Raw genomic sequence first — 27,831 nt, 5'->3', positions numbered from 1 at the left:
AGAGGTTCAAGTGCTTTTCTAAAGCTGACCCTGACCTCCTTCATTCCCCCCCCCCTCCTCCCCATGGAGGGAAGCAACGGAGAGGAATGGATCCACAGAACTACTTTCTTTGCAGTGCTGTTACACCAAAAACATGTAAAGGTTTTGTGTCTCCCTGAAATAATAAAAAATAAAAAACCGAATGTTTTACACCGCTTCCTTTACATGCCTATGTTCTGCTCTTCCGTCTGTTTTGTTAACCTTTCGGGAGACGCCACAATAACTCGGCTCTTCCGTTCAAGCACGTCACGTAAACGCACCAATCACCAGCCGTGTTGTGATTGCCTAGAAAGTGAGTTGCCTCTATGATGCGCTGCCAGCGAAAACGTAAAGCCGCGTAATTGGTTGCGCAAGTGAAGTTTCTGTTAAATGCCTCTCCAGCTGCGATGACTTCCCCCCCCTCAGCACTGAGCTCCCTCATCCCATAACACTGCAAGCAGAGAGCGAACTTTTGGAACTCTTTTCAACTTTTCTCCTTGACTTTTTTTTAAACAACTTATTTTATTTTTATTTTTTTTTAAAGTTTTTATCATGTTTTTGTCACTGCTGTTGAGCGTAATAATCGCAGCCCGTGCGTCCGTGCCGGCAGATGCGCAAATCCCCAGCCGGTACGTTATCGGATGTCCTGCCCGGTGTGACAAGTCGATGTGTCCTCGGTTACCAGCGGACTGCCTGGCGGGACAAACCCTCGACGTCTGCCAGTGCTGCCCGGTGTGCGGGTCCGGGGAAGGTGAAGCCTGCGGCGGCAACGGAAAGCTCGGAGACCCCGTTTGCGGGGAAGGGCTGGAGTGCTCGGTCCCCGGCGGGGTGGCGTACACGGTCACCGTGAGGAGGAGAAGCAAGAGTGGGATTTGCGTCTGCAAAACCACAGAGCCGGTGTGCGGAAGCGACGGGGTGTCCTACCGTAATATCTGCGAGTTGAAGAGGGTCAGCCGCCGGGCGCAGAAACTGCAGCAGCCACCTGTCCTTTTCATTCAGCGGGGAGCCTGCGGGAAAGGTAACGCTCAGGTTGTTTTGATCAATAAGAGTTCAAAACACAGAGAGATGTTGGTATGAAATATTAGGAAGTTAGACGAGTGTTGCATGAAGAGCCATTATTCTGTGTTTGGATACTTTCCTTTGACATAAAACCATTGTGCAACAAAAACTCTGTACTTTTGCAGCAGAAGTCCTCATGCCAATCATGAGCCGTTTATTTATTTATTTATTTTTGGCCCGTTTGATCTTCATCCTTCACAGGTCACTTCTTGAACCTGACCCCTCAATCCTCACTGGACATCTGTGGTTTGAAGTTCAGGCAGATGTTGTAGCTTTAAACTGCACTCAGAGGCACACAATCCCCATGTGTCTGTGACAACAAGAGCCACTATTCAAGTGGGTTTCCATCTCTTGTTCCTGCATTACAATTAGACTCGATCAGAGAACTGTTTCTTTTACTTTGGCCTGGCTGAATGAAGTCATGAGTTGTCCCCCGATGTGAGAACTTTGGACAATCTCTGGCATATCCAACAGTCACATGGCTGTAATCCGCTGGATTGTTTTATAGAGCGTAGTTCGTGGCAGGGTGGTCTGCATTAAGCTTCACAGAAAATAATTTTCAAAGCCTGATAAGTTTGATATACGCTGTTATTAAATAGTTCTGAAGGGACGTTTGCAATATTTGGAATATGTGAGCGTTTCAGTGGACCTGTGCTTTGTCAGAGTGTCATGTGACAAGTACCCCCCCCCCCCTAATCAGCGAAGCTCTATTATAAACAGACATTGTTCCTCTCACTCCTCTGTGAAACTCCCCAGCCCAACATCAGTGAGTCATTCGTCATCATGAGTGCCGTATCTTAAAACACACAATGAAACATTCGGGGATGAAAAATGGTCAAACTGAAACGCACACTTGTGAGGTCACAGGTGGTAAAGACATCGAAATCCTCCCTCTGCTTTTTGGTGTGCATGTATTTCACGCGTGTCCATCTGAAGTGGGCACCACGTGTGCGCTTGCACTTGAAAACCTCGGGGTGAACGGCTTCAACACCTGTCGCCTCAAAGACCTATAACTTCCCTCAAGGCTTGGAAACCCCCCCCCCCCTCCCTCTCCCGCAACTCTTTTGCTACAACCCTCCAACTCCTTCCTCTCGCTTCTTCTTCTTCTTCTTCTTCTTCTTCTTCTTCTTCTTCTTCTTCTTCTTCTTCTTCTTCTTCTTCTCTCGGCGTCTCTCGCTCGCTCGCTCCGTGTTTCTGTTGTCACCCGTAAATCACGGTTAACAGTCACATGAAGGAATTCCTGGCTCCGATTCAAAGCCTTCGATTCCTCCTCTGTTGAAGACCGTTTAAAACAGGCAGCAGACACTGAGCAAAAATACAAAATTAGCAACCCATATTTTCGGTGGGAAAGGTTTACATGGACGTCAGAAACCGTGTGGGCGCTTTGGTAGGGCAGACTGCATCGCCACATTTGTTTGTCAGTCATGTAAGCAACCGAAATGGTTAAGTCAGGCAGCTAACCATGTCTGAAACAGAGCAAGACTGTGGTGAGTGCTATTGATTTTTCCGAGGCACCCGGCGAATATTTCCGTAGATGCAATAAAACGAGTCGCGTTTCATTTGCTGCATCAGCTGGGACTCTGTCTGCAGTGGCATCTCTTTCCTTCAAATGAACTTTAGCACAAGTTGTGATCAAGGCTGAAGAGTTTCAGAACCGCCAGAGGCGATAACTGAAAAGAAAGTCGACCCCCTCTGAGGGACTTGAGCTACCCCGCAACCTGGCCCCATGTTAAGAAAACATGTGCAAGTTTAGTTGCATGATGTCATTTCGTGTCTGGATGGTAAAGATGTTAATTATGAAAGTAATTTGTTTTGGAAAAGAAAACTAGGTCAAAATCTTGGCTGTGACCTTTGGGTCACATGTTAAAAGTGACCCAATTTTTTAATAGACATCAGGTTTTAGGGAGTTTAAAAGCCTTTACTGATGCTGACAGCGTTGCGCTTAATATATCTGGACTAGAAACTACAGAGGTGCCACAAATCTGGACACAGAAGTGCATGTAGACAAAACTAAACGGTTAAGAGGAGTAAATAAAGGTGTGAGCATGGAGATGATTCTCACAGTGCTTTCTCCAAAATCTGTTTGGACTTTACTTCAGTTGAAATCCTAGTTCAGTTTGTAGCCGCTCAGTGACTCCCCTGCTCTTTTATTTCATTGCTCGCTCATGTTGCTCAATTCACTCTGTGACTCCGGCGGGTGATATTTGCTGAATGTGCACATTCTTCCTCAGCTTGTCTCAGCCGCTCATAACATTAAACCATCATCTTTGTGCATGCGTGTTATACTTTTTTTTTTAAATTTTATGTCGTTTCTATCAGCCTGTCTCTGCTCCTGTTCCTGCATGTCTGTCTGTCTGGTTTTCTCATCTATGTCCCTTCCTGTTCTTGATGCCTGCAAATCTCTTTGCTACTTTTATTCCTCTTTCTGCTCAACTACAGTTGCTGCAGCCTCTTTCTGACACATTCTTTACTTTAATGCTGTCGTGTGCGTGTGTCACGTTATTCTCACTGCAGCAGGAAAACATCCCATTTGTATGTCCTCTTCCTCCAAATTCCTCCACATTACCTCCTATTTGCTCTCCGTGCTCTTGTTTCTGCCAGCGTTGTCACTGTTGGGGCCTCGGTAAATCTCACCAAGCGTTGCACTGTGTGTTGCATTGATGCTAAAAAAAAACAACAAAAAAAAACGTACCAGAGTATATTGACCTTCTGTATTCGGTGTTTGGGGTGAGGGGGACATTGTCTGTAAAGACACAAAAACAAACTGAACAGCGTTGTTAAACTTGGTGGCGAGATAAACTGGGGAACCAATGTGCAATATCACTTTACATGACAGAGCAGTACACCATGACTTTAGCTCACAGCAATATCATAGCAGATCCATTTCACCCTCTGTGGGCTGAGAGCGCAGGGTGAAGGTTTGAGGACATAAAAGAGGCACTACATTCTTTTCTGATCTTGTGGATGATGTTTTTTTTTTTTTTTTTTTATCTGATGTTATGTTTAGTGTCGAATTCAGTTAGTGTAAGGAGTGTAGTCTCTGGTAAACAGTGCTTGATGGCCGTACCCATCAAGCACGGTCAGTTTACATTATTTTGGCCAGGATGAGAATGTCTCAACAGACACCAGATAACAACTTTATACACTATAAAACACAGAGAGTTTTATCTGCAGAAGATAGAGTTAACTCATTTGGTAAGGGCTGGATGAACAGACACGAATTTATGTGTCCCACACTAAACCGTATTAAAATGGAATCAAATTAAAGATGGAAAAATGAGGTTATACAGAGTTACTCACACTGTTGTTCACCTCCAAATGTTGCCATTGTGTCATTTTAGTGTTATAAACATCGGCAAATGTTCAATGTTGAGTCATTTAAGTTGTGTACTGAGCCAAAATCAATGACCTTCTGGAAATTATTATATAATAACATACCAATAACTTCCCATTGCCTGCCATGATTCTCAAAGCCTCAGTTGCTGAATTTCCTCCATAAAGCTGGTTAAGACCAAAAAGGAAACGGCAACATCTGCATTTTATTTACTTTTTTTTAAAAAATTTTTTTATTACCACGTCTTTGACAATGACCATAGAAAATCTTTGCTTCAGCATTAGCCTGGCTTTATAGAGACTCAGTTCGTCCAGCAATAAAGACTCCGAGTGACAGTGCGTGAAGAGGAGAAGGTGACTTCTACCTTCTCATATCGTTCACTTTTTAAAATTTATTTATTTTTTTTTTTATAGAAAAACACTTCAGTCTGCAGGCACCAATAAAACAGAGAGCAGTTTGTATGGGAAAATTGTTGAGATCTCAAAAGTGGGCTGTGGGGAGGGGTAATGGGGGTATTGGAGGATAGAGGGTGTGTATGTGTTTGTGTCAGAGAGAGAGGGAAAATAAATAATGCTTTTATATGAACTTTATTTTTTATTTGTTTTACTTAATGTTGTGTTTGAACTGTTTTCATCACATTTAATGCTTGAACTGCCCCCAGAAACAATCTTTGCAAGACATCTGATTATTGTTAGCGGATACTTAACTTTATTAGACTCTTTCATTAGGAGTCACCACACTCCTCAATGTGTCTTCCATGTGGGTGAAATCTTTACTTCATCAGGTCACAGCGTTTGTCAGCACGTCATCGAAACACTCTTATTTGACACACAAATATCAGGGCCTTCAGGATATTGCTGATTTTTGATTATTTGATTGTGTCCCACATATGAAATATCTCGGGGATTTTTGGGCTTAAAATTATATCGTGTTTCAAACGCCTCTAAAAATCCAAATCAAAACGGCTTTTCTTACCCAATTCAGCTTTTGTATTTGATTTCAAATAAAGACGTTTGCCGTCTAGTATCCGTCATCGGTCATTGACCAACAATTGATTTCCACAAGTGAGCTGGTGAAGTTGAGCTACGCTACAGCTCACATACAGGTAGCATGCAGATGTGACTGGAAGAAGTTTCCAGTTCCATAGTGAGCTACTGTGCAACTATAAGTCATCTCTGTTTAATTTGACTTAACCCTCTTAAGACCCACTGCCGTTTTTTAAATTTTTTTATTTTTTTATTTCCACCTGAAAAAACATACCACAATTCAGTCAGTAGCAGCTCCACAGCTGTAAAGCCAAATGAACAACCTTGGGCTCTGTGGATTAAACACAGTTGGGAGAACTTTGAAATACAATAAAGGTTCTTTTGTTCTGTTGTACTCTGTCAGAGGGATTTACCTTTATTTGGCCCTACATTTTTAAATGTATAAATGTTACACATACGGCAATAGCTAGCTGTTTACTGCATGATGGTGCAATTAAGGATCTTCTTCGTCTCAGTATGGTAACAATTTGGCCGATGGAGGGATATTTCAAAAGCAATGTGATGATTAGACCGTAAATCTTATAATCCCAACTTTCTCTCCACACGTCAGCGATATTCAGGATTCTTGGGGTCAAAGATGAATGAGTAATTTTTTGGCATTTAAGTAGATAGCGGAATTTCAGTTTGGCTCCAATGTCAACTGAACTCTACCACAGTAAAGTCTTCCTAAACTCAGTTAAGCAGTGAAATGGTCGGTCTCCGTCCATAAATCAAGCAACAATGGCTTGGCGGTGCTCTTTAATGTAACTGATGTGCACAACAGCCGACCCATGATATCCTCACCACCGGGCCTCCCATCTTTGCAGCGGTAGTCGAGCATCCATGGTAGTAAATTTCCCCGTGTGTGTGTGTGTGCGCGAGGAGGCCTCACTCATCATAACATGGTGAAGTGGAAGAGACTCGGAGGATATATGGACGCTCCAGAAACAACACAGGTTCTGGACACCGGGCCTGCTTTCTCTAACCGTAATCCTATCAGAGCTGACCACGGGGCCCCCCAGGGTGTGAAGCTTCTGTATCATGGAGAAAATGACTCAAACATTTCCATTACTGCTCTTTCATGCTGTGGTGAGAAAGTTGTGTGGCATTTATCAAAATGCAATACTTGTTTTAAAGTTCAACAACAAAAACGTATGTGGTGTTTGGAAGAAAGCAGTTCCATTTGTTTATGAGCGGCTTCTTTTTTTTTTTTTTTAGCTCTCGGCTATTGGCTCTAAAGACCGCAGTCACCTCATCATTTTCGCCCCAACTGAAATATTTCAACGACTATTAGATGGATTAGGATGAAATTGTGTACAGGCATTCATGCTCCCCAGATGACGAAAAACATCTGACGTTGGTGATCCCATGACTTTTCCCATAGACTTGTATAAAAAAAATGGATTTTGTCTTCATGTCATCACCCATCGGTTTCCTGGAAAGAAGTTTGAAGCTCAGTTCAAGGTGGTGCAGGCCGCGACCATCTTGGTGGCGCCTGACTCAAACAAATTCAAAAACGGACTAACAGGTCGAATAAGCCGAATGAAGCCTGATCTGCAACCTGCTGGACGCTTACCCACTCTAATAGCATCCATCTGTCACTCAAAGCAGCCCCATCCTAAATTATGTATAACTTTGAGCCTTAATACAATTTAAAACAGGGGAATTAGCTACAGAGACCAAAATGTGTTTCTGTACCAGACTGTTAACATGTTTATATCTTATTTTAAGTTGGGCATTTTAACATGTGGTGATTGACTTACTTTTGGACCCAGCCTCTAATGGCAGTTTGAGGAGCGAAGTTTTTTTTTTTTTTTCATGCTGCTTTGGCTTCTACTTTTTTTTTGCCCTGGGGGATGCAGCTTGATTTTTTTTTCCTCTGGTGCCACCATGAGGTAGACATTTCTGTCTTATAGTGAAGGCTGGGGCGAGATTGGACCAGCAGAAGGGACACTCTGCCTCTGATTGGTTGTTACTCTGTGATAGGTGTAAGGACGGGGCTAGGGACCGGCTGATTTGACGAGTAAACAACCAATCGGCGTAGAAATAAAAGCGTGCGTCTCTCCGGCAGATCAAATCTAGCACCAACCTTTCAAAAAATGTCTTGATGACTATTAGATGGACTGACCTGAAGTTTGGCACAGAAATTCAGAAAATGAGAACCAATGACTTCAGTGATCAATTACTTCTCTTTAGCGCCCTGTGCAGGTTTTTGGTTTTTAGTTGTTCTTAGAGAATGAGTCTTAATGACTTCGGAGATCCTTTTGACTTTTCCTCTTGCGCAGCACTCGGGTTAATGCTTGTGGCTTTCTGTGAAACGTCTCAACAGCTAATGGTTGGGTTGTCGTTAAATCTGGTGTCTGACAGTGAGACAGATCAGGTGAACGTATATCACCACAATTTCCCGTCTGTGGGTCGACAAATGTTTTCATACCGTGTAATTTAGTGGAATTCGCCGTGGCAGGTCGGTGCTCATTCCACGCTTGCGTTAGCTTAACGGCACCTCAAGTGGAAAGTCTCTCCCTCATTCTTTAACCTCGCACTGCAATCAATGATGTCCCAGGGCTCATAGGGACCTTTCACTCTCACAAAATCTGTCCTGCGGGAGAAAGTAACGGCTGAAAATTGTCCTTGTCAGACTAAATAGTTCAAGCCACGTGGCAAAATGAGGGCTTAGGAATGGAGGGATGAAAAGGTCTCGGGATTGTTGATTCATAGCTTTGCTTTCACTGTCATTTGCGTGGGATTTAATTACCAGGTAAATCAGTCAACATTTCCTGACTTGCCCAGTGCGGGATGGGTGATTCAGTGTATTTGGCAGTCCTCATACATGCAGCGTCAGACAGTGTGTGTACGTGTGATTGTTATACCTGACAGTTACTACCTGATGGTTTAACACCTGTGGAATCCAGGATACCCTCAAACATGGGGTAAGATGAAGGTAAAGGTCAAAATGAAGTATTTACTTGGAAAGGATTTGGCCAGAGTTTGTTCATGAGTGTGTGTGCAAACGTGTCAGACCTGACCGAGACAGTCTCAACCGCAGATGAACTGTCATCTTTTCTTTTTCCTCGATGTGTTATGACGAAGGGCAGCATTTTCTATTCTCACACAGCTCTTACATCATGCAGTATTTCAGTGCATCTTTTGTTTGTTTTTTACTTGTCTGACATCCTGTGTGTGTGTGTGTGTGTGTGTGTGTGTGTGTGTGTGTGTGTGTGTGTGTGTGTGTGTGTGTGTGTGTGTGTGTGTGTGTGTGTGTGTGTGTGTGTGTTTGTGTGTGTGTTTAATGTATTTCCAGCTCAGGACAACCCAAACAGCCTGAGGCACAAATACAACTTCATCGCCGACGTGGTGGAGAGAATTGCTCCAGCTGTGGTTCACATTGAACTTTACCGCAAGTACGAGCCGTGTGTGTGTGTGTGTGTGTGTGTGTGTGTGTGTGTGTGTGTGTGTGTGTGTGTGTGTGTGTGCGTGTGCGCGCGTGCGTCTTGAGGGGCTACACTGAAACACACTTGAATTTACAGCCCACCTGTGTGCTTAACCAGAGCACAGCGACTGATGAAGCCCCTTAATCTCCACTTCAGTCTTTCAACGTCTTTCCTTTTCATCGTCTCACCAGCTTTCATGCTCTTTTATCTCTGCTCTTCGTCGTTCTTTGGCACCTCGATTCTTCATCTGCGGCATCTCCGGTCTGTCTGTCACTGTGGTTTGTAAAGTGGTTCAATGTCTGCAGCTCTGTGATTTCCACCTTTTTCTGCCTCATCCTCTTCCAGCTTTGCCTCACTCACATCTGTCTCTCGTTTTACGTTTCCTTAATCTCTCCAGCTCACCTCTGAATATCTTCTCACTGTTTATACATTTAACTTGTATTCGCAAAACCTCACTCGCATGCTTTAAACGTTGTTTGCTTTCAACCTTCAAGTCTTACAACGCTGTTCCATCATGCATTGTTTTGTTTGTTTATCTAGAAGAAACATGCTGAAAGAGAAGAGAAAGAATAGCAAAACTCTAATCCCTTCTTACTCCCTCGCACCCTCCTCTTCGTCTTCTCCGCAGGATGACCTATTCCAAGAGGGAGGTGGCAGTGGCCAGTGGTTCTGGTTTTGTTGTCTCAGAAGATGGTCAGATTGTGACCAATGCCCACGTCGTGGCCAATAAACACAGAGTGAAAGTGGAACTGAAGAGCGGCGCCTCCTACGATGCCAAAATCAAAGACGTGGACGAGAAATCGGACATCGCCCTCATCAAGATTGATCCACCGGTTAGTGGATGAGCGAAACAGTCCGAAGAACTGCAAAGAAATAAAACTTCGGACAGCTCTAACTACCAAGTTAGAGGTCTCTTAAGTTTTATATCTCGAGAGTAAAATGTTGTGAAACACCCTGAAAACCCTGCTTGCTTTTATATTTGTTTTGGCCAGATCTCCCTTAAAGAAATAGTTTGACATTTTAGAAAATCTGCTCATTCACTTTCTTGCAAAGAGTGAGAAAAATAGGATCAATACCACTTTCCTGTCCATAAGTTAAACATGGAGCCAGAGTCACAAGTCAATTAGCCTGGTTTAAGTGTAAAGATTTACCAGCGGAGTCCCATCGCCTCTGGTCCCCAAGAAATAATGAGAGATTTTAACTCCTTGTTCACAACACAGCTTGTCATTTCTTACATTTAAGCATGAATTAAAACAAATGAGACAGAGCCAGGCATGCCGTTTCCCTCCGCTTCCAGTCTCCATGCAAATCTAAACTTGACTGACTGGATTCATTTATCAATCAGCCTACAGACGTGAGATTGGGATTGACCTTCTAAAATTATCATGTAACTGTTGTGGTCAATTTCAAAGGTTGGAGGATTGAAGTCGGGCATTAACATGAATTAAATCTTGCAGATTATTCAGTACAAGTGAAGTAAAGTGAGAATAAAGGTGCAACCAGATGAGTCTTTAAAAGACAGCTGGCTGGCCGTAGGTCCACATCCTGTTGATGTTCAGACACAACAAGCTGCAAAAACAACTGCCATATTACACGAGTCTTCTCACGAGAAACTCACAGAGACACTCGCTTCTCGCTGACAGGTAAAAACCTGCGGTCAGTTTAAAGCCTGCGTTTATATCGAATGGAAAACACTTTGCTCCACGGGACATATGTTTGTTCCATTTTCTCTCCGGCACCCTGCATGTCCCCGTCTGTCTGTCTGTCTGTCTGTCTGTGTGTGTTTGTTTCTCCGTCCTCTGGACTTGTGGGATCCACGTTTTATGTTAATCGCAGCCAGTCATGTGAAGGAATGTGTGGCGGAGAGCCAGGGGCCTATTGACTGCGAGTCATAGCAGAGCTGAGTGCATTATGGCGCTCACTCTCATGGCTGGGTGACGCAGCTGAAAAGATGTTCATGACTGCAACACAAGGTGTATGACAAAGACCTCCAATTCTCAAGAGGTCCGACCGTTCGGGTTTTGTGCGGCCGAACATTGTGAGCAGAGGGTGCGGAAAAGAGCAGTGACAGATGCTTTGTGTTTGTTCATCCTATAATAAAAGCTGCTCCGTCGGTTGATGACAGGCCGGTCTCATTCGGGGGTCTTCATTTCCCCTGTTTGTTTGCACTACATGCTCTGTGTGTACAGCCTGTGCCAATTCAGGCATGAATGATACTTTGTGGGATTGTAGCTTGAAAAATATCTTACCGTCACGATCCAACAATTGTATACAGTTCATCATCGCAGAGGTCTTTGTTTATACGCTGCGTGCTGAAATATTTCCCAGCTTTTCACCTAGAATTTATACGAAGCATTTCTCTACATGACACCAGGATTTAACTGGCTGGTAAACAACAGGTGAGAGTAATAAAGCAGGGTTGTTGCAATTAAATGACAGTCAGATGTATCATACTGGTGGGAAACACATTCAGCATCATGAGTATTCGTGTTTGGATAAAGAGTGTGAAGTCTGAGTAAGTTCTTCAGGCCATGAGTCAGTGACGAAGCCCCAGACGACCTGTGGCCACTTTGGAAAGGCCACATGATTTAGATGGAAGTGGCATTTCTACTAATGCGGTGCAGTTAGCATGTGTGATATTTGGAACTAGTGAGAGTTAATACATTGAGGAGATTAGAGGATGATTGAATTATAATGAGAGGATGTTGTGGATTACATTTAAACTGGTAATTACAGTCATCCAAACCTCTTGTATTTAAATGTAATGTTGCAGGGTGTTTAGTTTCAGTACCTGAGGAGTAAAAACTGTGAATTACAACTTGAAAATATTCTTCTTTTATTCAAGCACAGTTCACTAAGGGTATAGATAACCAAGTGATGTCAAATCTGGAGTCTTTGGAGGCCAAAAAAAGTCAATTGTACGTCTTTATAAGAAGCCTGTAAATCTGTCATTGAGTCTCCAAATCAGGACCATTAAAATCAGACAGTATTTTCCCTTCAAAGCTGTTAAATAGCTCAACTTGACAATGCAATCTTCACTTAAGGTCCCTCATTTGCTTGTTCTGCAGCTTTTGACCGGATCACACCGTCTTCTTAAGTGAGGATTGTTTTGTGGGTCAAGAAAACTGTGAAGTTCAACTTTAAACCATCATGGATGAGACGTCCTCAAAAGACTGACTCGTGGACATTTAATGAGCTCATCTGCTGGTAAAGACTGTGTGACACAGTCAAAAGCTCCAGAATAAGACGGCATTAATTGTGTTAAGTGTACATAGCTGAGATTAGAGCTTCAACGATTTGTCAATTTAGCATATAGGTATTCTAAATATGACAGTTTCACCGTTTTCCTCATTTTAACATTATCGTAAATTGAAAATTTCTTTAGATTTTGCATTGGTGATCAGGAACGGGCATTTTAGCGGTTTTTTTGATGTCATAAAAGCCGAACAATCAATGAGGCAGATCGATTGGTTGTAAAAATAGTTGAGTTGCAGGCCAAGCTGAGACCATTGGATCTGATTTTTAAAAGTTCACAAATGTCTGGTTTTTGTGGGTGTTTTATCTTTTACATTTATTTATTTTTTCATGAAAATCTCTGTGTCCACAAGCAGGAATTTGAGTATTTTGAAGCAAAATTACCATTTCTGCTACTGAATTGATCCCTTTCGTCTTCTGTTCTCCCTCCATCGTTCCCATTTGCCGTTCCTCTCTGCTCCTCCAATCATCATAGTGTTGTCAACATCAGCACTCCAGAAGCAGCCAAAGATAATCAATATAATTGTACAATGGTGCAATTGTTTACGAGTGAGAAAGTTTAAAGTTAATTTTTTTTTCTTGACTGTAATGACTCTCTTCCCTCTTCTTTCTCTTTCCTTCTCCATGTGAAATTAGAGTTTATTGGTAGCAAAGCCCCATCGGTTCCCGGTGCTGTGGTCTGCCCCTCAGCTCTGGGGAACACATTAGTCTGTCTACAGCAGCTGGAACTTCAGAGAGGAAGGGAAGGGGGAAAAAAGTGCTGCACTCACTTGTTCCTGTGTAGGCGATATGGGGGGAAGAGAGAAAGCGAGAATGACAGCGAAAGAGCGGGCGATGCAGGGCAGGCCTGGAAAATGCACCCGTATGTCTGGAGGACTTTGTGAGCTAATAGGCTAATGAGGGCATTGTGTGATGTGGCAACAGCACAATGAAGACCGAAATCATCGCGCTTCAGGTTTTTAAAGTTATGTCGTCCTCACGTTTGGGCGTATTCACTTTCACTTGGAAGGATTCAGTCTAGCTGGAAAGACTACTGACATTCATTTAACCGTGTTGAATGATATTGACCCCCGCAGACTTGGAAGCAACTTCAAAACACATTCCCTGCACAGTACCTTGTACCTTTTCATGTATTTCAAGTGGCCCGTGCAGTCATTTACACTGGATCTAGGTGCATATGAATCAAGCAGATGCAGCTGACTGCAGCTTTGCTTTGTTCACCATGCAGCTTAAGGGTTCTTCCACACTTCTGGGCACACCCAAAAATGTGACCACATTTATGTTAATTTGTGATTTAATTTGTCATTGTTTATTTGTAGCAACTTAATATGTAGCATATGAGCTTAGGAATTTAAGTAATAATTACAGAATGTAATTTAAACACACGGACTGAACGGAGGGACAGTAAAGAATTGCAGTGGCTCAGGGGGAACTGTTGTGTGCAGGTTGTTTTAGGGTGTGACTCCCGCTCAATCCTCAGATGCAATCTGGAAGAAGATCTGAATGCTTCGTGTCTTCTTTACATACCGGCAACTGTAGCTGCAGTAAACGTGTTAGCAGAGAAAGCGTTAGCTCAACAAGTCTTAGTCAAAGATTTAAAGCAAATCAGGAATCTCACCTGTTTTGTTTTTGTCCAAGTAAGTTTAACCGTTCAAGCAGTTTGAAAGTATTTTATGTATATTACTGCCCTAATATAAGTGCTTAACAAGACCAAACTGCTCTTTTATTTCTGACTTCTTCACGAATCTTCAAGCAGTTTTCTCCTGACATGCAGCTTTAATCGTGTTTAATGCAGCTTTTATATCGTGTCATGAAGCCATGAAAGTCATATTTAAGGGCCTTTTGAGAGTTTTTTTTTTTTTCCATTTTAAATATCTTCATCCACATCTGACATTCGCAGACTAAATTAGAAGCTACTTTTTTGTACTTCCATCTGAAGTCAAAGATTACTTTAAATGTTGAGAGGTAAGTCTGTTATCATTGTTACTGTAAACATTACATATGCTATACTAGAATGGAAAGAGAACAGTGAGAAGATGAGGTAACTTAAAAAAGACTTAGCCTACTGAAACTCTTGGATGAGTCATTAATTTAACCCTTATGCTAAAATCAGCTTTACAAGTGTTGTATTGTGGCAGGCAAACCGGGCCTCATGTTTCCCATATGGTCCCCTGAAACAATGGCACTGTTTGTATCACCCATCACCTGGTATTAAGAGCCTCTCGTGGAAATTTGCCTGGTGCTGGTTTGGACTGGGCTTTTAATGGAGTATGTATTTGTGTGTGTCTGTGTTTATATGCAGTGAAGAAAGAGGAGGACTGAGCCTCCATGCGGCCATGTGTTTCTGCATTTATCTGTTGATCAGTAACACTGGCTAAATGTTTCCGCAGGAGATTTCTAGATTTCGTCTGCGGTGCCTCGATGAACACTAGTGAAATTTGCTATCAATTATTCAAATCAGTGTGCATGTGTGTGTGTGTGTGTGTGTGCACATGGATGGGTTTAAGTCAGCTCACTGTGGGGACGTGGAGGACACGCTTCATTGCCAGTGGAAAGACACTGCATGGCGTCCTTCGGAGACAGGCAGAAGGGGAATGAATCACATTCTCCTCCTTTCCTGACCCATCTTTTCTCCTTCATTTCTTGCCCCTGTAACCAAAATGGTTCCCATGCTTAAGGATGCAGTTGGGTGGGAAAAGAGCCAAGAAAAATGGACACACACACACACACACACACACACACACACACACACACACACACACACACACACACACACACACACACACACACACACACACACACACACACACACACACACACACACAGTTCCACCCTGCTGGGCCTTGATACACATTATCTTGGCCTACTTTTTGGCTACGTCATTGTTTTCCAGGCCTGCCGGACAGGCAGCAGTCTTGCCTAAAAGTGTTTGGGCTTACCAGTCATTGACGTCACTGTAGACAATTATAAGACATGAAAACAAAGTTTCAAATCAGCCATAGCTAGTCAGAAGTCTGATAACTAACAGTGTATTTGACGCAATCCTGACTATCAATTACATTTATTCTTGCCCTAAATGAGACAGCTATGATGCATCTTTTGGCGATGTAATTATGTGACAACTGCTGGCTACTTTTAAAGGGTGTTGGGAGCCTATAATATATCATCAGGCCCTTTGGGTCACCTGCATCAGTGGAAAAAGACACATTTACGTCATTGGCATGTAGATATGCAGACATTTTGTTTTAATTGGCCTGATTTTAACCATCCTCTCAAGCCCAGTACACTCACAGTGAGTGGAGTTTTGTTCCATCAGCAGAAGCAACATGTCTTACAAGAAACCGTTTTACTAGTCCACAAATCTCATGCTGATTGAACTCCTCTCGGTCGATGAAATTGTCACCATGAATAATGTAGACAAAGTAAGTAGATTTAAAGGCATAGTTCGGTTTCAGTTCCCCATCGGATCAGGCTGCTTGACACCAAAGTAAAGCATTGAAAATATTCTAAACAGACCGTATACATAAAGTGATGTTGATTTGTTTTAGGTCGACATTTTATTTTTTATTTTATTGTATTATCAGAGGCAGATATATCTCAAAATTTGAACAAACAGCTCAATACTACAAGAGGTAAATGAGAAAATGTTTTTTGTTTTTTTTATATATATATATATATATATATATATATATATATATATATATAACTTTTAACAACTTAGCAAGTTGTGCCCTTTATTATCTACCAACTCATATAATGCAAGTTTTATACTTGTCTGGGTCTGGCATATACAGGCAGGTCTATAAGCTTCTGCTCGGTTGAAGAGATTCTGGTGAGCTCCTCCACCCATATAACAAATAGTCTAGACCACAACTGCCCCTAGACATATAAAACCTATAGGAATTAGTAATTAGGTTTGGCCATGATTATCTCTGCAGGCACGGTGCAGCCACTGAAACATCTTTCAATTTGAAACTAGTTGGAGACTGTCCTACTAAGAAAAATGAGTGGTTTCAGCGAGCGTCCTAAAACGGTGAGTGAAGAAGACTTTTAATGGCTGTAGAATATATGATGAGACCAAAAGACAAAGTAATGGTGCTGTTTAAGTTTGCACAGTATGGCTAAAACGTTATCCATATGTAAAACCCTTCCGTCTTTGAATAAGACCACAATCAGCTTTTCAAACCTTCATCGAGTTTTGATTATAGTAACCATGACAACAAAGGTCCCTGAAAAAAGTACTTTCCCTAAACCTAACCAAGCCATTTCTGAGCCCAAACCTAACTAAACCTTGTCACATTATAAAACTAAACGGTATTGTTCTACAGTTTTAGTGTACATACACGTAGTATTTTGTAATTGAATTGAAGGACTTGTTGATCCATTTTCTAAGCATCTTGCTGTTCTGGGTCACCAGCCCTTATGGAGTTCACGTTCAGCTCCATATAATTAAAAGTATGCTCTCATGGGTATGACCTTTTGGTGGAAGAGAAAATAATACATATACAGTAGGAAGTTTTCCTGAAGCAAATGAACACATTGGACCTCATCTCCTCTCATCATTGTGATTTGTGCAGTTCAAAGTTTTGTGGTGTCTCGCCAAAACTGAGACGCCCTCGAGTCCTCTGGAGCTTTCATGCAAAGCTATACACAGATTGGAACGTACACACGAAAACTCACAGACATATGTTTGCTCTTATACCGACCAAAAACCTTCTCAACAACATATGGAACCCATAGTGGTTTCCATACTGGTATTGGCAAGGATATGGTTTTACCCAGCGCATGTTAACATGTTAATTTACCTACAAAGCGAGGAACTGCTCAGTGGAGAAAGACCTACTTTATGTGTTGACTTTGATTTACACATACTTCTGTTATGTTCTGAAAAAATAATTACAACATTCACCTACATTTCATTTTTTGTCATTCAACAGTACCAAACATGCACAAACAGGCTTCAAAGCACACATAAATGCATTTCTTAAATGCCATACAAGCACTCAGACTGAAATTACACACACACACACAGTGTCCCCTCTTTCCATCCCCTCCACCTGATCATCTGATCCTCTGACTTAATGTTATGTACTGCGTGAGCATGCTAAATCCTGCCCCATTTTTTTTATCGCCATTCGCACAATCCCGAGGGAACAATTTCAGATCCAAGCAGTAAAACCCTATACCTTAGTATACTTATGAATTTTGTAAAGCAGAACTTATAAAAGTATGTTTCCTGCTTTGAAGTCACCTGCATGAAAGAAACAGGGGGACGCTTAAGTGACTGCAGTCGAGCTTATATACAGTTCACGGGTCAACCAAAGGCTCTGTGTGTGAATGTGTGTATTTTGAAGTGGTCTGGCTGTATATGCGAGCAGTGCCAGGTGTGTGGGTTTTATCATTTACAGACTTCAGTTTGTGAGGGTTCATGCCCAGGCGACCTCCTCCCTCGCTCTGTGTGTCCGTATGCGTGTCCACATGTGTCTCAGAAACGATTAAGCCACAGTCCATCGCAGCTCGACTGGAGCTGGAGGTTTGCACCTGGTCTAGTCATAAAAAGGTAGTTAGCGTAATGGCTTTTAAATGAGGCTCCAAATGGCCGAAGCTGTAACATTAAACAATGATAAATCTCTAGAGCAGCTCTGCAGCTTTTGTCAGAGCAAGCTGTTTGTTTGTCCGCCAGCTTGTCCCTCCGTCACGGCGTTATAAAATCTGTCTGTGTGCGGGAGACTGAATCGAAGCTCAGCTCAGCTCGGCGACAAAAGATGGAAAAATGTCTGGAATTTTTCTCAGCACATCCCTCACAACTACCTCTTTGGTCAAAGCAAACAAAATGGTTTAGTCCTCCCTCCCCCCCGATCTCATACCCCTCTCTCTCTCTCTCTCTCTCTCTCTCCGAGAAAGTAGAAAACATGGCTTCCCTTGTGACATGAAAGAGAATATTCTACGACATCATCAATGTGAGGCGATGGAGTCGTCTCCGGCCTAACAAAACCAGAGCCTTTCATTTTCAGAGAGAAGATGCCGTCTTCATAGACCACATTTTCAAAAACGTCGCAGCGGGTTTATTTTTCTTATACATTCTATGTTTTTTTTCTCTTTTTTTTTTTTAGGTCTTAAACCAAAAATATGCTTTTGCTCATAAGATGGTTTCCGCCAACTCCGGCTGCATGCATCACCGTCATTTCAAACAAAACTCCATTTGACTCCCTCGTCTCACATTCTCCGACTCTCTTCCTGCGGTTTGTGGTGTTTGTTGTTCCCTTCTTTCACCTTACCTCCCTCCTTTACGTGTGGCTATAGTGCTGTTGGGTGAAGAGCCAGTGCATCGTAACCTTCGTCTGAAATAGCCGGGTGAGTCACTTGGGTGGTCAGGAGAGAGGCGGACTCGCATGGCGGGAGGATTTTCCGTGAGTCGTTCCAGATTGCTGACTAGTAACAATTAGTAAGCGATATGTAAGCTCGGGGTCTTTCGAACCGTTGGGTAGTCTGCATGTTACTGTTTGTTCTGCCTTCTCACCTAGATGCTGTTTGCTTTTCAGCCTACTCCTACATTTTGCACTCCGCTGTATGTACATGATTCTTCTGAATGCAGTGTGAGTTTGTGTAGGCGTGAGTGGCACGGGGTCAGATAAAGACCCCTATAAACAGGCCCCATTTATTCATATCATATTAATATTGACTGCAGTTGAGGCTGCAAGGTTTTCACGTGATAGCAACAGTCGCCATGACACAACCGGTATCACTAACTGCTATCATCAGCACGGTGAGGGGCACCGGCCGAGTCCTTAATGTCTTGGCAGAGACTCACATCCACCTGATGTCCTCTCTCTCTCTCTCCCTCAGCTGTGTGCGTTTTTCCTGGCTTCCTCCCTCCATCTGGTTATTCCCTTATCTCACATGGAGTGTGACAGGAGAAGAGGAAGTAGGGGGGAGGGTTCATTACACAGACTGCGACTCCTGTGTCAGGTGTCTGTTTGTGTGTTTGTGCATGCCAGATGCATGTTTATTGGTTAATGTATGCACCTCTTTGGCATGTGTTTGTGTGCGCGTGTGCGCTTGCTTTATAACATCCCCGTACTGTTCGAAGAAGCCCGCAGGAATCAGGGACGCGGCCTCGGACATGTTTGTTAGTTGTGTATGTGTTCGTATTTGTGTACCAGCGTGCGTGTGTGTGCATGTGCGGTAAGGTTGAAAGGTTGTTATCCTCAGTTACGGTTACGGGCTATTGCTATCTTTGTCATCTTCTAATAATAACTTCACCTCAAGGGTCAAGATCGTTTACAGCCAGGTTTAGCATAGCAACACTGAATCCGAAAGGTTTGTCTTCGACGCTTTCCCATGGCCTAATTTTCCAAATTGTATTTACACAAGTTTATAAATCATATGTTTATCTATCTGTTTATTGTGTCTATGTCTGAGGACACCAGAAGCATGTTGGCCAGTGAGGTGTCATGGTTCATGACTGAGAATATTAAAATTTGGGATTTGCTTGTTACGTCTAATTGTTCAGCTTGGGACGCATATTTCACATAGATCCTTTTGTCTGTGTGTGCCAACTTGTGTCACTGTCTTGGTTACCTTGCAGCCTCCACTGGCTCCTATTTATAACGCTGAGTAAACAAAATTGATACACAGGATGAGCGTTCGGGACAGGTTCACCCAATGGGTCTGCTGCGGCCTATTCTCATGAACACGATATCTGAAAAACAACTTGAGGGACTTCCTTCAAATTTGGCAAAACGTTCTGTCGGTCTCAAAGCTGAATTGATTAGAATTTGGTGGCCAAAGGTCAAAGGTCAAATCAGGTTTTTTCACCATAACTTAAGAATCCCCATGCTGATTTTGACAGAATTTGACACAAATGTCTAATCGCGATAGAGTGATGACAGTTTATATCCAAAGACTCAAAGGTCAACTTCACTGTGACATCGTAATGCTTTCCAATTCACTATCCAAATGAATTGGTGACACTAATCTTGATACTGTGATTGTATAGATCTTCCGTGCCGTTTGGTCGAATATGTGAGTGAAGCATCCACATTTTAGAATTTGTAGCTTCTTTATATCAACATCCATATTTGAAACATGGTCTACTGTCATAAATGCAACTTTGTTTTTTTTTTTTTATCAGAATCAGATTTAAAGGCCAAATTCCTTAAAAGTCTTCACTACATACAGTATATTCTATGAGTCTGGACAGACATGGATGTAAACTGCAACTCGACTGGTTGGCAGAGGCATACAACCACGACTCAGTAATTTTTGTTTATTTCTTAGGCCGTCCTCGCCTGCTGTCAGGTCGTTGGGTACAGTCTGTGCACACATTCAATGTGATGTGGCGGTACATGAGCGTTGACTGCGTGCTGCCCAGCAGAGATGATTTCATTCAGAGAAGGAAACTGTCACAGCAGATGAATAAATATATCCTTTCTGTGTCTGTCTGTAGAGGCATGCTCTCAGTAGCCTGGTTTCCACTGCTCAGTGAAACAGGCTCAACCAGAGCTTAAGGTAGTCATTATTTACTGTATAAAAGTCCATTTTCCAGCATCTGTGGTCTGTTGGCACACATTTGCCATTAGGAATGATTTGTCAGCTGGGCTTCAATTTCAGCCCAAGAAATAAGCTTTTGATCTTGATTATTAGTATTTTGAGTTGAGTTGTTTGGCTTAATGTCACTTCTTCCTGCGGCGGTAAAGAAGTAATTGTTTTTGTGTGGGAGTACAGCTATGCAGCGCTGAGTGGGTTGTCTTTAGAAGACTTGTGGTTTAGATGTAATTATTTTCCTACTGTCCACTCGTAAAACACATGATCACGAGAACTCGTTAAAGCTCACTAGAGTGAAGCAACACTGAATGTTTCTTTTAGAGTAGCTGCTGGCTAGGACAGTTGAAAATGCATTTTCTTTTCTATACCAGCATCAAACACAATGAAACACATTGATACTATATGAAAGTTTATGCAGATGTCAAACACATCCTTTGTTCACTTTCTCTCACATGAAAATTAGAATGACTTGTTATCTTGACTTGAAGAAGTTTAGGCTATGCCATTTCCAATTTGTCAAATCACAAAAAAAAGCTAGGCAAAATTTGGGTAACAAAAAGAAGAGATTCCAGCCAAGCTAGCAGCTCTGTGAGGCTGCGCATTTAAATGGTGACACCAGTATGCTTAAATACCAGCTGTGACAATGCAACATGCAAACAAGTTTACCATTTTGGTTTAGCATGTGAGAATGTGCAAATCACAAGGTGATGCTGATAGGAACTTTTTTTGGTCATAAACTAAAGTTTTTCTGGGTATGAAAAGTGAGAGGGGATCGATAAAAGCAATAGCTTTTCCTGAGGTAGTCATGGATGTATGTCTGGCCATAGTCGACCATCCGCTATTGCCAGGCAAACTATTAGCATTGCTTAAAAAAATACTGCATGCAATTCATGCACGATCCCAATCATATGAGTATGTTGTCCTTCTGTGTTTCCCACGGGCAGACCAAGCTTCCTGTATTGTTGCTGGGCCGTTCGTCAGACCTGAGGCCGGGGGAGTTTGTGGTCGCTATTGGCAGCCCGTTTTCCCTCCAGAATACAGTCACAACAGGAATCGTCAGCACCACTCAGCGAGGGGGCAGAGAGCTGGGCCTGCGTAACTCCGATATGGACTACATTCAGACCGATGCCATCATCAACGTAAGTGAATGAAGATGTATTATCATTATGCATAGACTTTGCTATTCTCAGGTAATCAGCGATCAATCTTTTTGATTCACAGTACGGCAACTCTGGAGGGCCTCTGGTAAATCTGGTGAGTTATTTCTTATTTTTGGTGGCAAACAGAACCAAATTTGTATGTTCCCATGACTTGTTAAAATCCATGCAATGATTCACAGTTTGTTACTTGATACTAAATTGAGGTTTGCCGTTTTAGGATGGCGAAGTGATTGGGATTAACACGTTGAAAGTGACGGCTGGCATCTCCTTCGCCATTCCCTCCGATAAGATTCGACAGTTCCTGGCCGAGTCCTACGACAGGCAGTCCAGAGGTAATGAACTCTCACAAATTATTCCTTGATTTCATTTCACTGCTTCTCCTCAATCACCAAGACAAAGTGTAGAAGGCAAAAGAGCTGGACAAAGATCCCCCTTGGATGTTATTTGTCATCTCTGTGTGCTCTCTCGAGATATATTCACTAGATTTGCAGCTTTATAAATCCGTGCCGAGCATTACCTAATAGAATTTTAACATCACAAGTAAATGAAAAAGAAAAATGCCAGAATCTATTGGTCTGTTTTTTATTTGACTGTTTTTCGCCCTGTTTTATAACAGTATTTCATATGTGGCTGCCAACTCCTTTGATTTGTCTATATGGTGAATAAACTACAAAACAAGACTCAGCTAAAAAAAAATGATGAAATACATAAAAGAGGGATTATGTCGATGATCTAAAGTAATATTTCTATCGGTCACATACTGAGAAAAGACCAGGAGGTGAAACGATGAATGATTGAACTGTGTTGTTTATCTTTAGGGCGGACAGATGCTAAGAAGAAGTATATTGGCGTGAGGATGATGACTCTCACTCCAGCGTAAGTTGCACACTCTTATTAGCAGTCCAGTAATCTCCAGAACGTATCGAATGAGCGTTTTTATTTTGCGTAGACGATAGGAAAATGCCATTTTTACACTTTGTTTGTTTAGCGCTCGATAAAAATGCTGATTGGCTGCTGAATCTTCTCTCCCTCTTTCTACCATTAGCCTAGCCAAAGAGCTGAAGGCTCGACACCGTGACTTCCCCGACATCACCTCGGGAGCTTATGTTATGGAGGTCATCGCAAAGACACCAGCTGCAACGTAAGGAAGATATTACACCCACATGGCTCCAAAAGCATTGGCTAACTGCACAGTAACTTTATGGTTTTCAGCGAAGTGCAAATGGAAGTCGTCTCTGACATGTTTTTGAGCAATGGGATATTTTCTTTGGCACCTAAAACTATACATGTGCAGTGAAAACACACCAGACTGTCATCACTCACCTTGCAGCCCCTGCTCCCCTCCCGCAGTACAAATAGGCAGTATATTTAATTTCCTTTCTTAATTTTATTTCTCTTGTTCAACTGTCGAGTGTGTGTGTGCACTGGCACACACGCACAGCCTCCTACACAACTGTCCTACTAGGATGTAAATTAATGGCTTACTCCGGCGTGCCTGGAGTGCCTGGCTCTCTAAAATATCCCCCTCCTCCCACAATCTCAACCCACTCCAATCAGCCACCACCACAACTCCAGCTGAGTGGGGCGCAGGAGACGCTGAGGTCAGCTATTTCCTTCAAACCTCATGCAGGGAGGTTACTAGCTGCGCTGTGGTTTTCCTGTGCCTGCTCACCCAGCCCACTCCACAGTGGTCTCTCCCCTATAAGGCCTTGTCAGAGTTTACTCATTGCGTAAATCACCCAGCTTCTTTTTTTTTTTTTTATAATAAGATTTCTGTGGTTCTTTTTATATTCTGTGTTCTTTTCTAAACTCCCCTTTGATCTCGCTCTGTGTTGTGTTGGTTTGTTGCGTTTGGAAATCTTGACCCTGCTGTAGCGAGCCTTCTATTCGTTCTGCTGGATGTGATGGAGCAGCTGAGTGTAACGGGGGAATACCGAGTTGTGTAAATGGGTGCTGCTACAAGTGAAGGTGTGGTGGTCTGTGTTTACATGTGGCTTTGATTAAGCAGTTGGGTTAAGAGTCAACTTTTGATATTTTTCTTTCTGCCATGGCCTGTGCATGATTTCAGGTTTACTGGTTTGTTTTCTTCTTTGCGGATGCGTGTTTGGCTAACGTGTTTTATTTGCTTAACCTCGCTGCGCTATCATCGAATCATTATCGCTGCATCATTAAAAATCTTACAACAGATGTTACCATAATTTAGACTGTGTTCAAAGGCGTGTAAACAAACCTGACCAAAGTACAGCTTAAATATACTTATATAAAGTGCTCAAGCATTACATCTGCATGCCATTAAATGAACCTGCCGTTTTTACTTTTTAACAAAAACCTAAAGAGGAAATCATTACTTAAGGGTAGGAAGCAATTGCCATAAAATCAACACATTTTATCAAAAGACCAAAACCAACAATGTGTCAGACTGTCTCAATAATTTCTGACTTCCCTACCCAGTCTGAGGCACTTACCCAGTGCATTAATTTTTACTGAAGATATAGATTTTTATATGCCAGAGGTTCAGTCATTTTCCATAGCCATTACTCAAGCAGAAGTAAAGGCTGCATTTACTGGGGACAGAAAGAAAATAAACTCCAGTGCAAGTGTAATGATGTGGGTCACTGGTGTTTTTTTTAATTGTTTTTCTGACCACAGTGGAAGAATAAGAACAGAGGAATAAGATATATCAGGATTATTATTTTTTTTTTTTTACAGAAATAATGCTTGTTATAGGATCAGTCCATTGCTGGTTTTGATCTTGGCCACGTGATAGTGTTTACCAAATATAAATGTACCATATCTATTGTCTTAAAATTCAAGTTTTTACAAACTGGATACGGATTAAGACGACATGCAGAACAGCATTTAGCCTGTTAGAAGTGTAATACTCAGATAGTTCTGCTGATATCAACTCAACATCTACTTGCCATTTATTAAGCCCTCCGTCAGTCATTTATTCTTCTTTTGTCTTCCAGTGGTGGACTCAAAGAGCATGATGTCATCATCTCCATCAATGGCCAGAGGATTTCATCAGCAACTGATGTCAGCGCCGCCATCAAGAGAGGTGACACCTTGAGAGTAGTTGTGCGCCGTGGCAACGAGGACGCCATCCTCACTGTTGTTCCCATGGAGATCGACCCTTGACCCTCCGTAAATCACACCAGAGGAGCTGGAGCTAGTTTTTACTTATCACCAGAGGACCTTATATTGAAGGGGGCTTCTACTGACACACCTTCTCCCTGTGGCCAAAAGCCGGTGGCGCCACACACCCTGGAAAATTCTGGCTTTGCCTTGAAAGGAACGACTGTACAGATGCTCTAAAAGCAGTGCTGTACTTTGTTTTTTGTGTTTTGACTTTTAGTCTTTAATGCTTTGATCACTGCTACTGTTTGGTCACAAACATTAAAAAGTTGGTTATTGGCGTAGTGTTTTCACCTGCTTTCTCTTTTATTTTTATTTTTTTTATATGGACCTTTCAACAATTTAGAGACACATTGAGCACATTTTATTTGTATAATTGTTGTTTTCTAAACTCCTGTTTTTAAGTACTGTAGAATGTTTTTGTTAATTATGTGATGTATACTGAGAATAAAATAAAGGGTTCACCTTCATTTGTTTTGACACTTGGCATGCTGGCTGTCTCATTTTCTTTCCATCTCTCTTTCATTTGGTTTTAGACACACATAATCAGTCACACAGATGTTGAGAAGGACTGCACCCAGGCTGATATTACAATATTTTCTTTGTATGTGTGCAGAATTCATTAAACCTTTGTTCGCGCACATGCGCACACACAGAAAGGGGACGTGAATGCAGTTGGGATCTGGTTTAAATTTTATTTTATTACCTTCATATGGGCTTGATAGTGGTCTGGTGTGATTGTTGGGCCAGGGTCTCTGCAGGCTGACCTCAGAGACAGGAGTGCGAGCCAAAGTGAGATCCGACCCATGATGCCGTGGCCACAGATGTGGGCCTCGCATGAACACACTTAATGTTTTGGTAGAGATTTTTGTTTACCACATCAATTTTGGAAGAAGATGATGAAGTAGACGTCATGAGACCTACAGAAACCACCACAAAGTACAAAAACAGCTTCAGGATATACAAGGTCTGTGAAATGTTTGGAAAGAAAACTGTACAGAAGCCTCTGTTTTTCTTTATTGTAACCAACCGTTGCTGAAATGTAAAGTCTGGTATGCTGAACCGTGTGAAGTAAGATGAAATCGAAACTGCCATACAATGTTGAATAGACATATTTTGTAATTTAGTGGTAAGCTACCCTGTTTTTACGTTTGAATTGCAGACCATGTCTCTTATAACCACTGGATGTTTATTCTTCCCATCCTTTTTTTCCATTCACATACACCACATGGAAGCTGTATTACAGAAAAGTGCTTTACCATGATGTTAAGCAGCCCACAGGAATGTGTCACAATCACACTTCATTTTAAGAATCTACTGGACATTTACTAATATTTTGACCCGTTTTGATTAAATATGATCACATACTGGGCACCCTGTTGCTGGGTATATATATTTGCGACCAAAGGCCAAATGTTAAAATAAAAACAATAAAAACAGTAAGACAGAGATGTGACAGTAAGTGTTGCTGCCATCTCATGGTTCCGTGTCAGTGTTGCAGTCTATTCATCTTAATTTACGCTTCGTACTAGGCTGCAAATATTTTTTGCCAGATGTTGCACTCATAGTTGAAATTCAATGTTTTTATTTCCTTTGGCGATGCCACAGATTCCTGACTCATTTATTCCAAGACTGCAAAACATCCAGAGATTACAGTACACATACGGAGCCTTGGATTCAGTTGTGAAGTTGGCCTGTTAATGAAGTCATGACTGTCAGACTGCCAAGACCTGAGCTCAAAACCATCAGTCACACAGGGCATGGCCGGATTACCTCACTGCCTCTGGGCCTTGATGTGGACTGATAGCCTCTCTCCTGGCCCAAACACAGACAAACGCCAGGAATCTGTATGTTAAACACTGACTGAATAGTGTCATCGATGTCCAAACGTTTCTTAATGATGATAGAAACCGGATGACTAAGAAAACCTTTGGTCGTTTCGTTAATTGTGATCTACAACTCATCTGAAAAACAAAGAAGTATGTTACAACTTTACTGTACAAATTAGGGCTTCACAGCCCTGAATATTAGAGGTAGAGATGATATGTCCTGTTGTGTAATTTTATTTGAATGAGAAATAAACTTAAAAAGACCTGAAAAACATGTCGAATAGCTCCCATGGGAAATTATTATTCCTCTGTTTTTAAATCGAGGCCAGCCATTTCCGCAAAGGCCTTCCATGCTTTGAGGGAGATGTTGTGATGTCTGCCCGGGCTGAGTAAAGGTCATTTCAGTGTTGATACAGTTGGGACCACTTTGCACTGCCGACCCAGCCTGTTTAGAGTGCACTATTCAATCATTTGACACCATCTGTGCCACAGACGAGTGCCAGCGATGGTGATGTATATATCTGTTTGAATGTTCAATCCACACAACAATCAAATTTAGCTGTATAGAATTACAGTTCTATTGATTGTCTGAAATATCTTCTTTTTTTTAATTTTTTTTATTGAGACAACTAGTAAAGTAGTACACTTAAATATGGGTTGTCTTTATGTTCCAATGTTTTTCTGATATAGAAGTCAAGATATTAATAGTGTGAATAATTCTGAATCCTTCTATGATGTGATTATTTTCTTAGGTAATTTGAGGTTGTAAAACTAAGACTATTCCCTTGTGTTTAAAGGGCTGGTTCCCTCAAATTTACAAAACATATATACTGTCTCATTTAAGTCTTGTGGTACACTCTCATGTGCAGTTTGGATTTTATTTTCCCTGGTTTTGAGACATTAGTATCAAGCCCATTAAGTAGAGGCAATAAAGTAGACGTTTGTGGACACAACCCCATTTAAAACATACTTTTAGTGTATGTGAACAGTTTTCATTTGAACATTTTTCCCTTAACAAATAGCCCCTGTGAAAACTGA

General features: G+C 41.9%; 1 protein-coding gene across 1 annotated transcript; it reads left to right on the top strand.

Annotated features, from left to right (window-relative positions):
- Nucleotides 1-360: 360 nt before the first annotated feature.
- On the top strand, nucleotides 361-25,451 carry LOC138617700 (serine protease HTRA1A-like). Its single transcript, XM_069692906.1, has 9 exons — nucleotides 361-1,036; nucleotides 8,738-8,837; nucleotides 9,496-9,700; nucleotides 21,614-21,808; nucleotides 21,891-21,923; nucleotides 22,047-22,161; nucleotides 22,648-22,705; nucleotides 22,875-22,970; nucleotides 24,799-25,451. Exons 1-9 carry the CDS (start codon nucleotides 571-573, stop codon nucleotides 24,965-24,967), a joined length of 1,437 nt encoding a protein of 478 aa, XP_069549007.1. The 5' UTR covers nucleotides 361-570; the 3' UTR covers nucleotides 24,968-25,451.
- The last annotated feature ends 2,380 nt before the right edge of the window (nucleotides 25,452-27,831 follow it).

The sequence above is a fragment of the Brachyistius frenatus genome, unplaced genomic scaffold (genome assembly GCF_029030835.1).
Source record: "Brachyistius frenatus isolate BFR_SWC_R1_liver_20210118 unplaced genomic scaffold, ASM2903083v1 Contig_13, whole genome shotgun sequence".
Taxonomy (NCBI): domain Eukaryota; kingdom Metazoa; phylum Chordata; class Actinopteri; family Embiotocidae; genus Brachyistius; species Brachyistius frenatus.
This window is presented reverse-complemented; position numbering and strand designations above follow the sequence as displayed.

Excerpts from the sequence above, each read along its gene's own strand:
- LOC138617700 (XM_069692906.1), top strand. The coding sequence starts at position 571 with ATGTTTTTGTCACTGCTGTTGAGCGTAATAATCGCAGCCCGTGCGTCC. Across the intron at positions 21,924-22,046 it reads GAGGGCCTCTGGTAAATCTG|GATGGCGAAGTGATTGGGAT; the intron begins GTGAGTTATTTC and ends TTGCCGTTTTAG. Across the intron at positions 22,162-22,647 it reads CTACGACAGGCAGTCCAGAG|GGCGGACAGATGCTAAGAAG; the intron begins GTAATGAACTCT and ends GTTTATCTTTAG.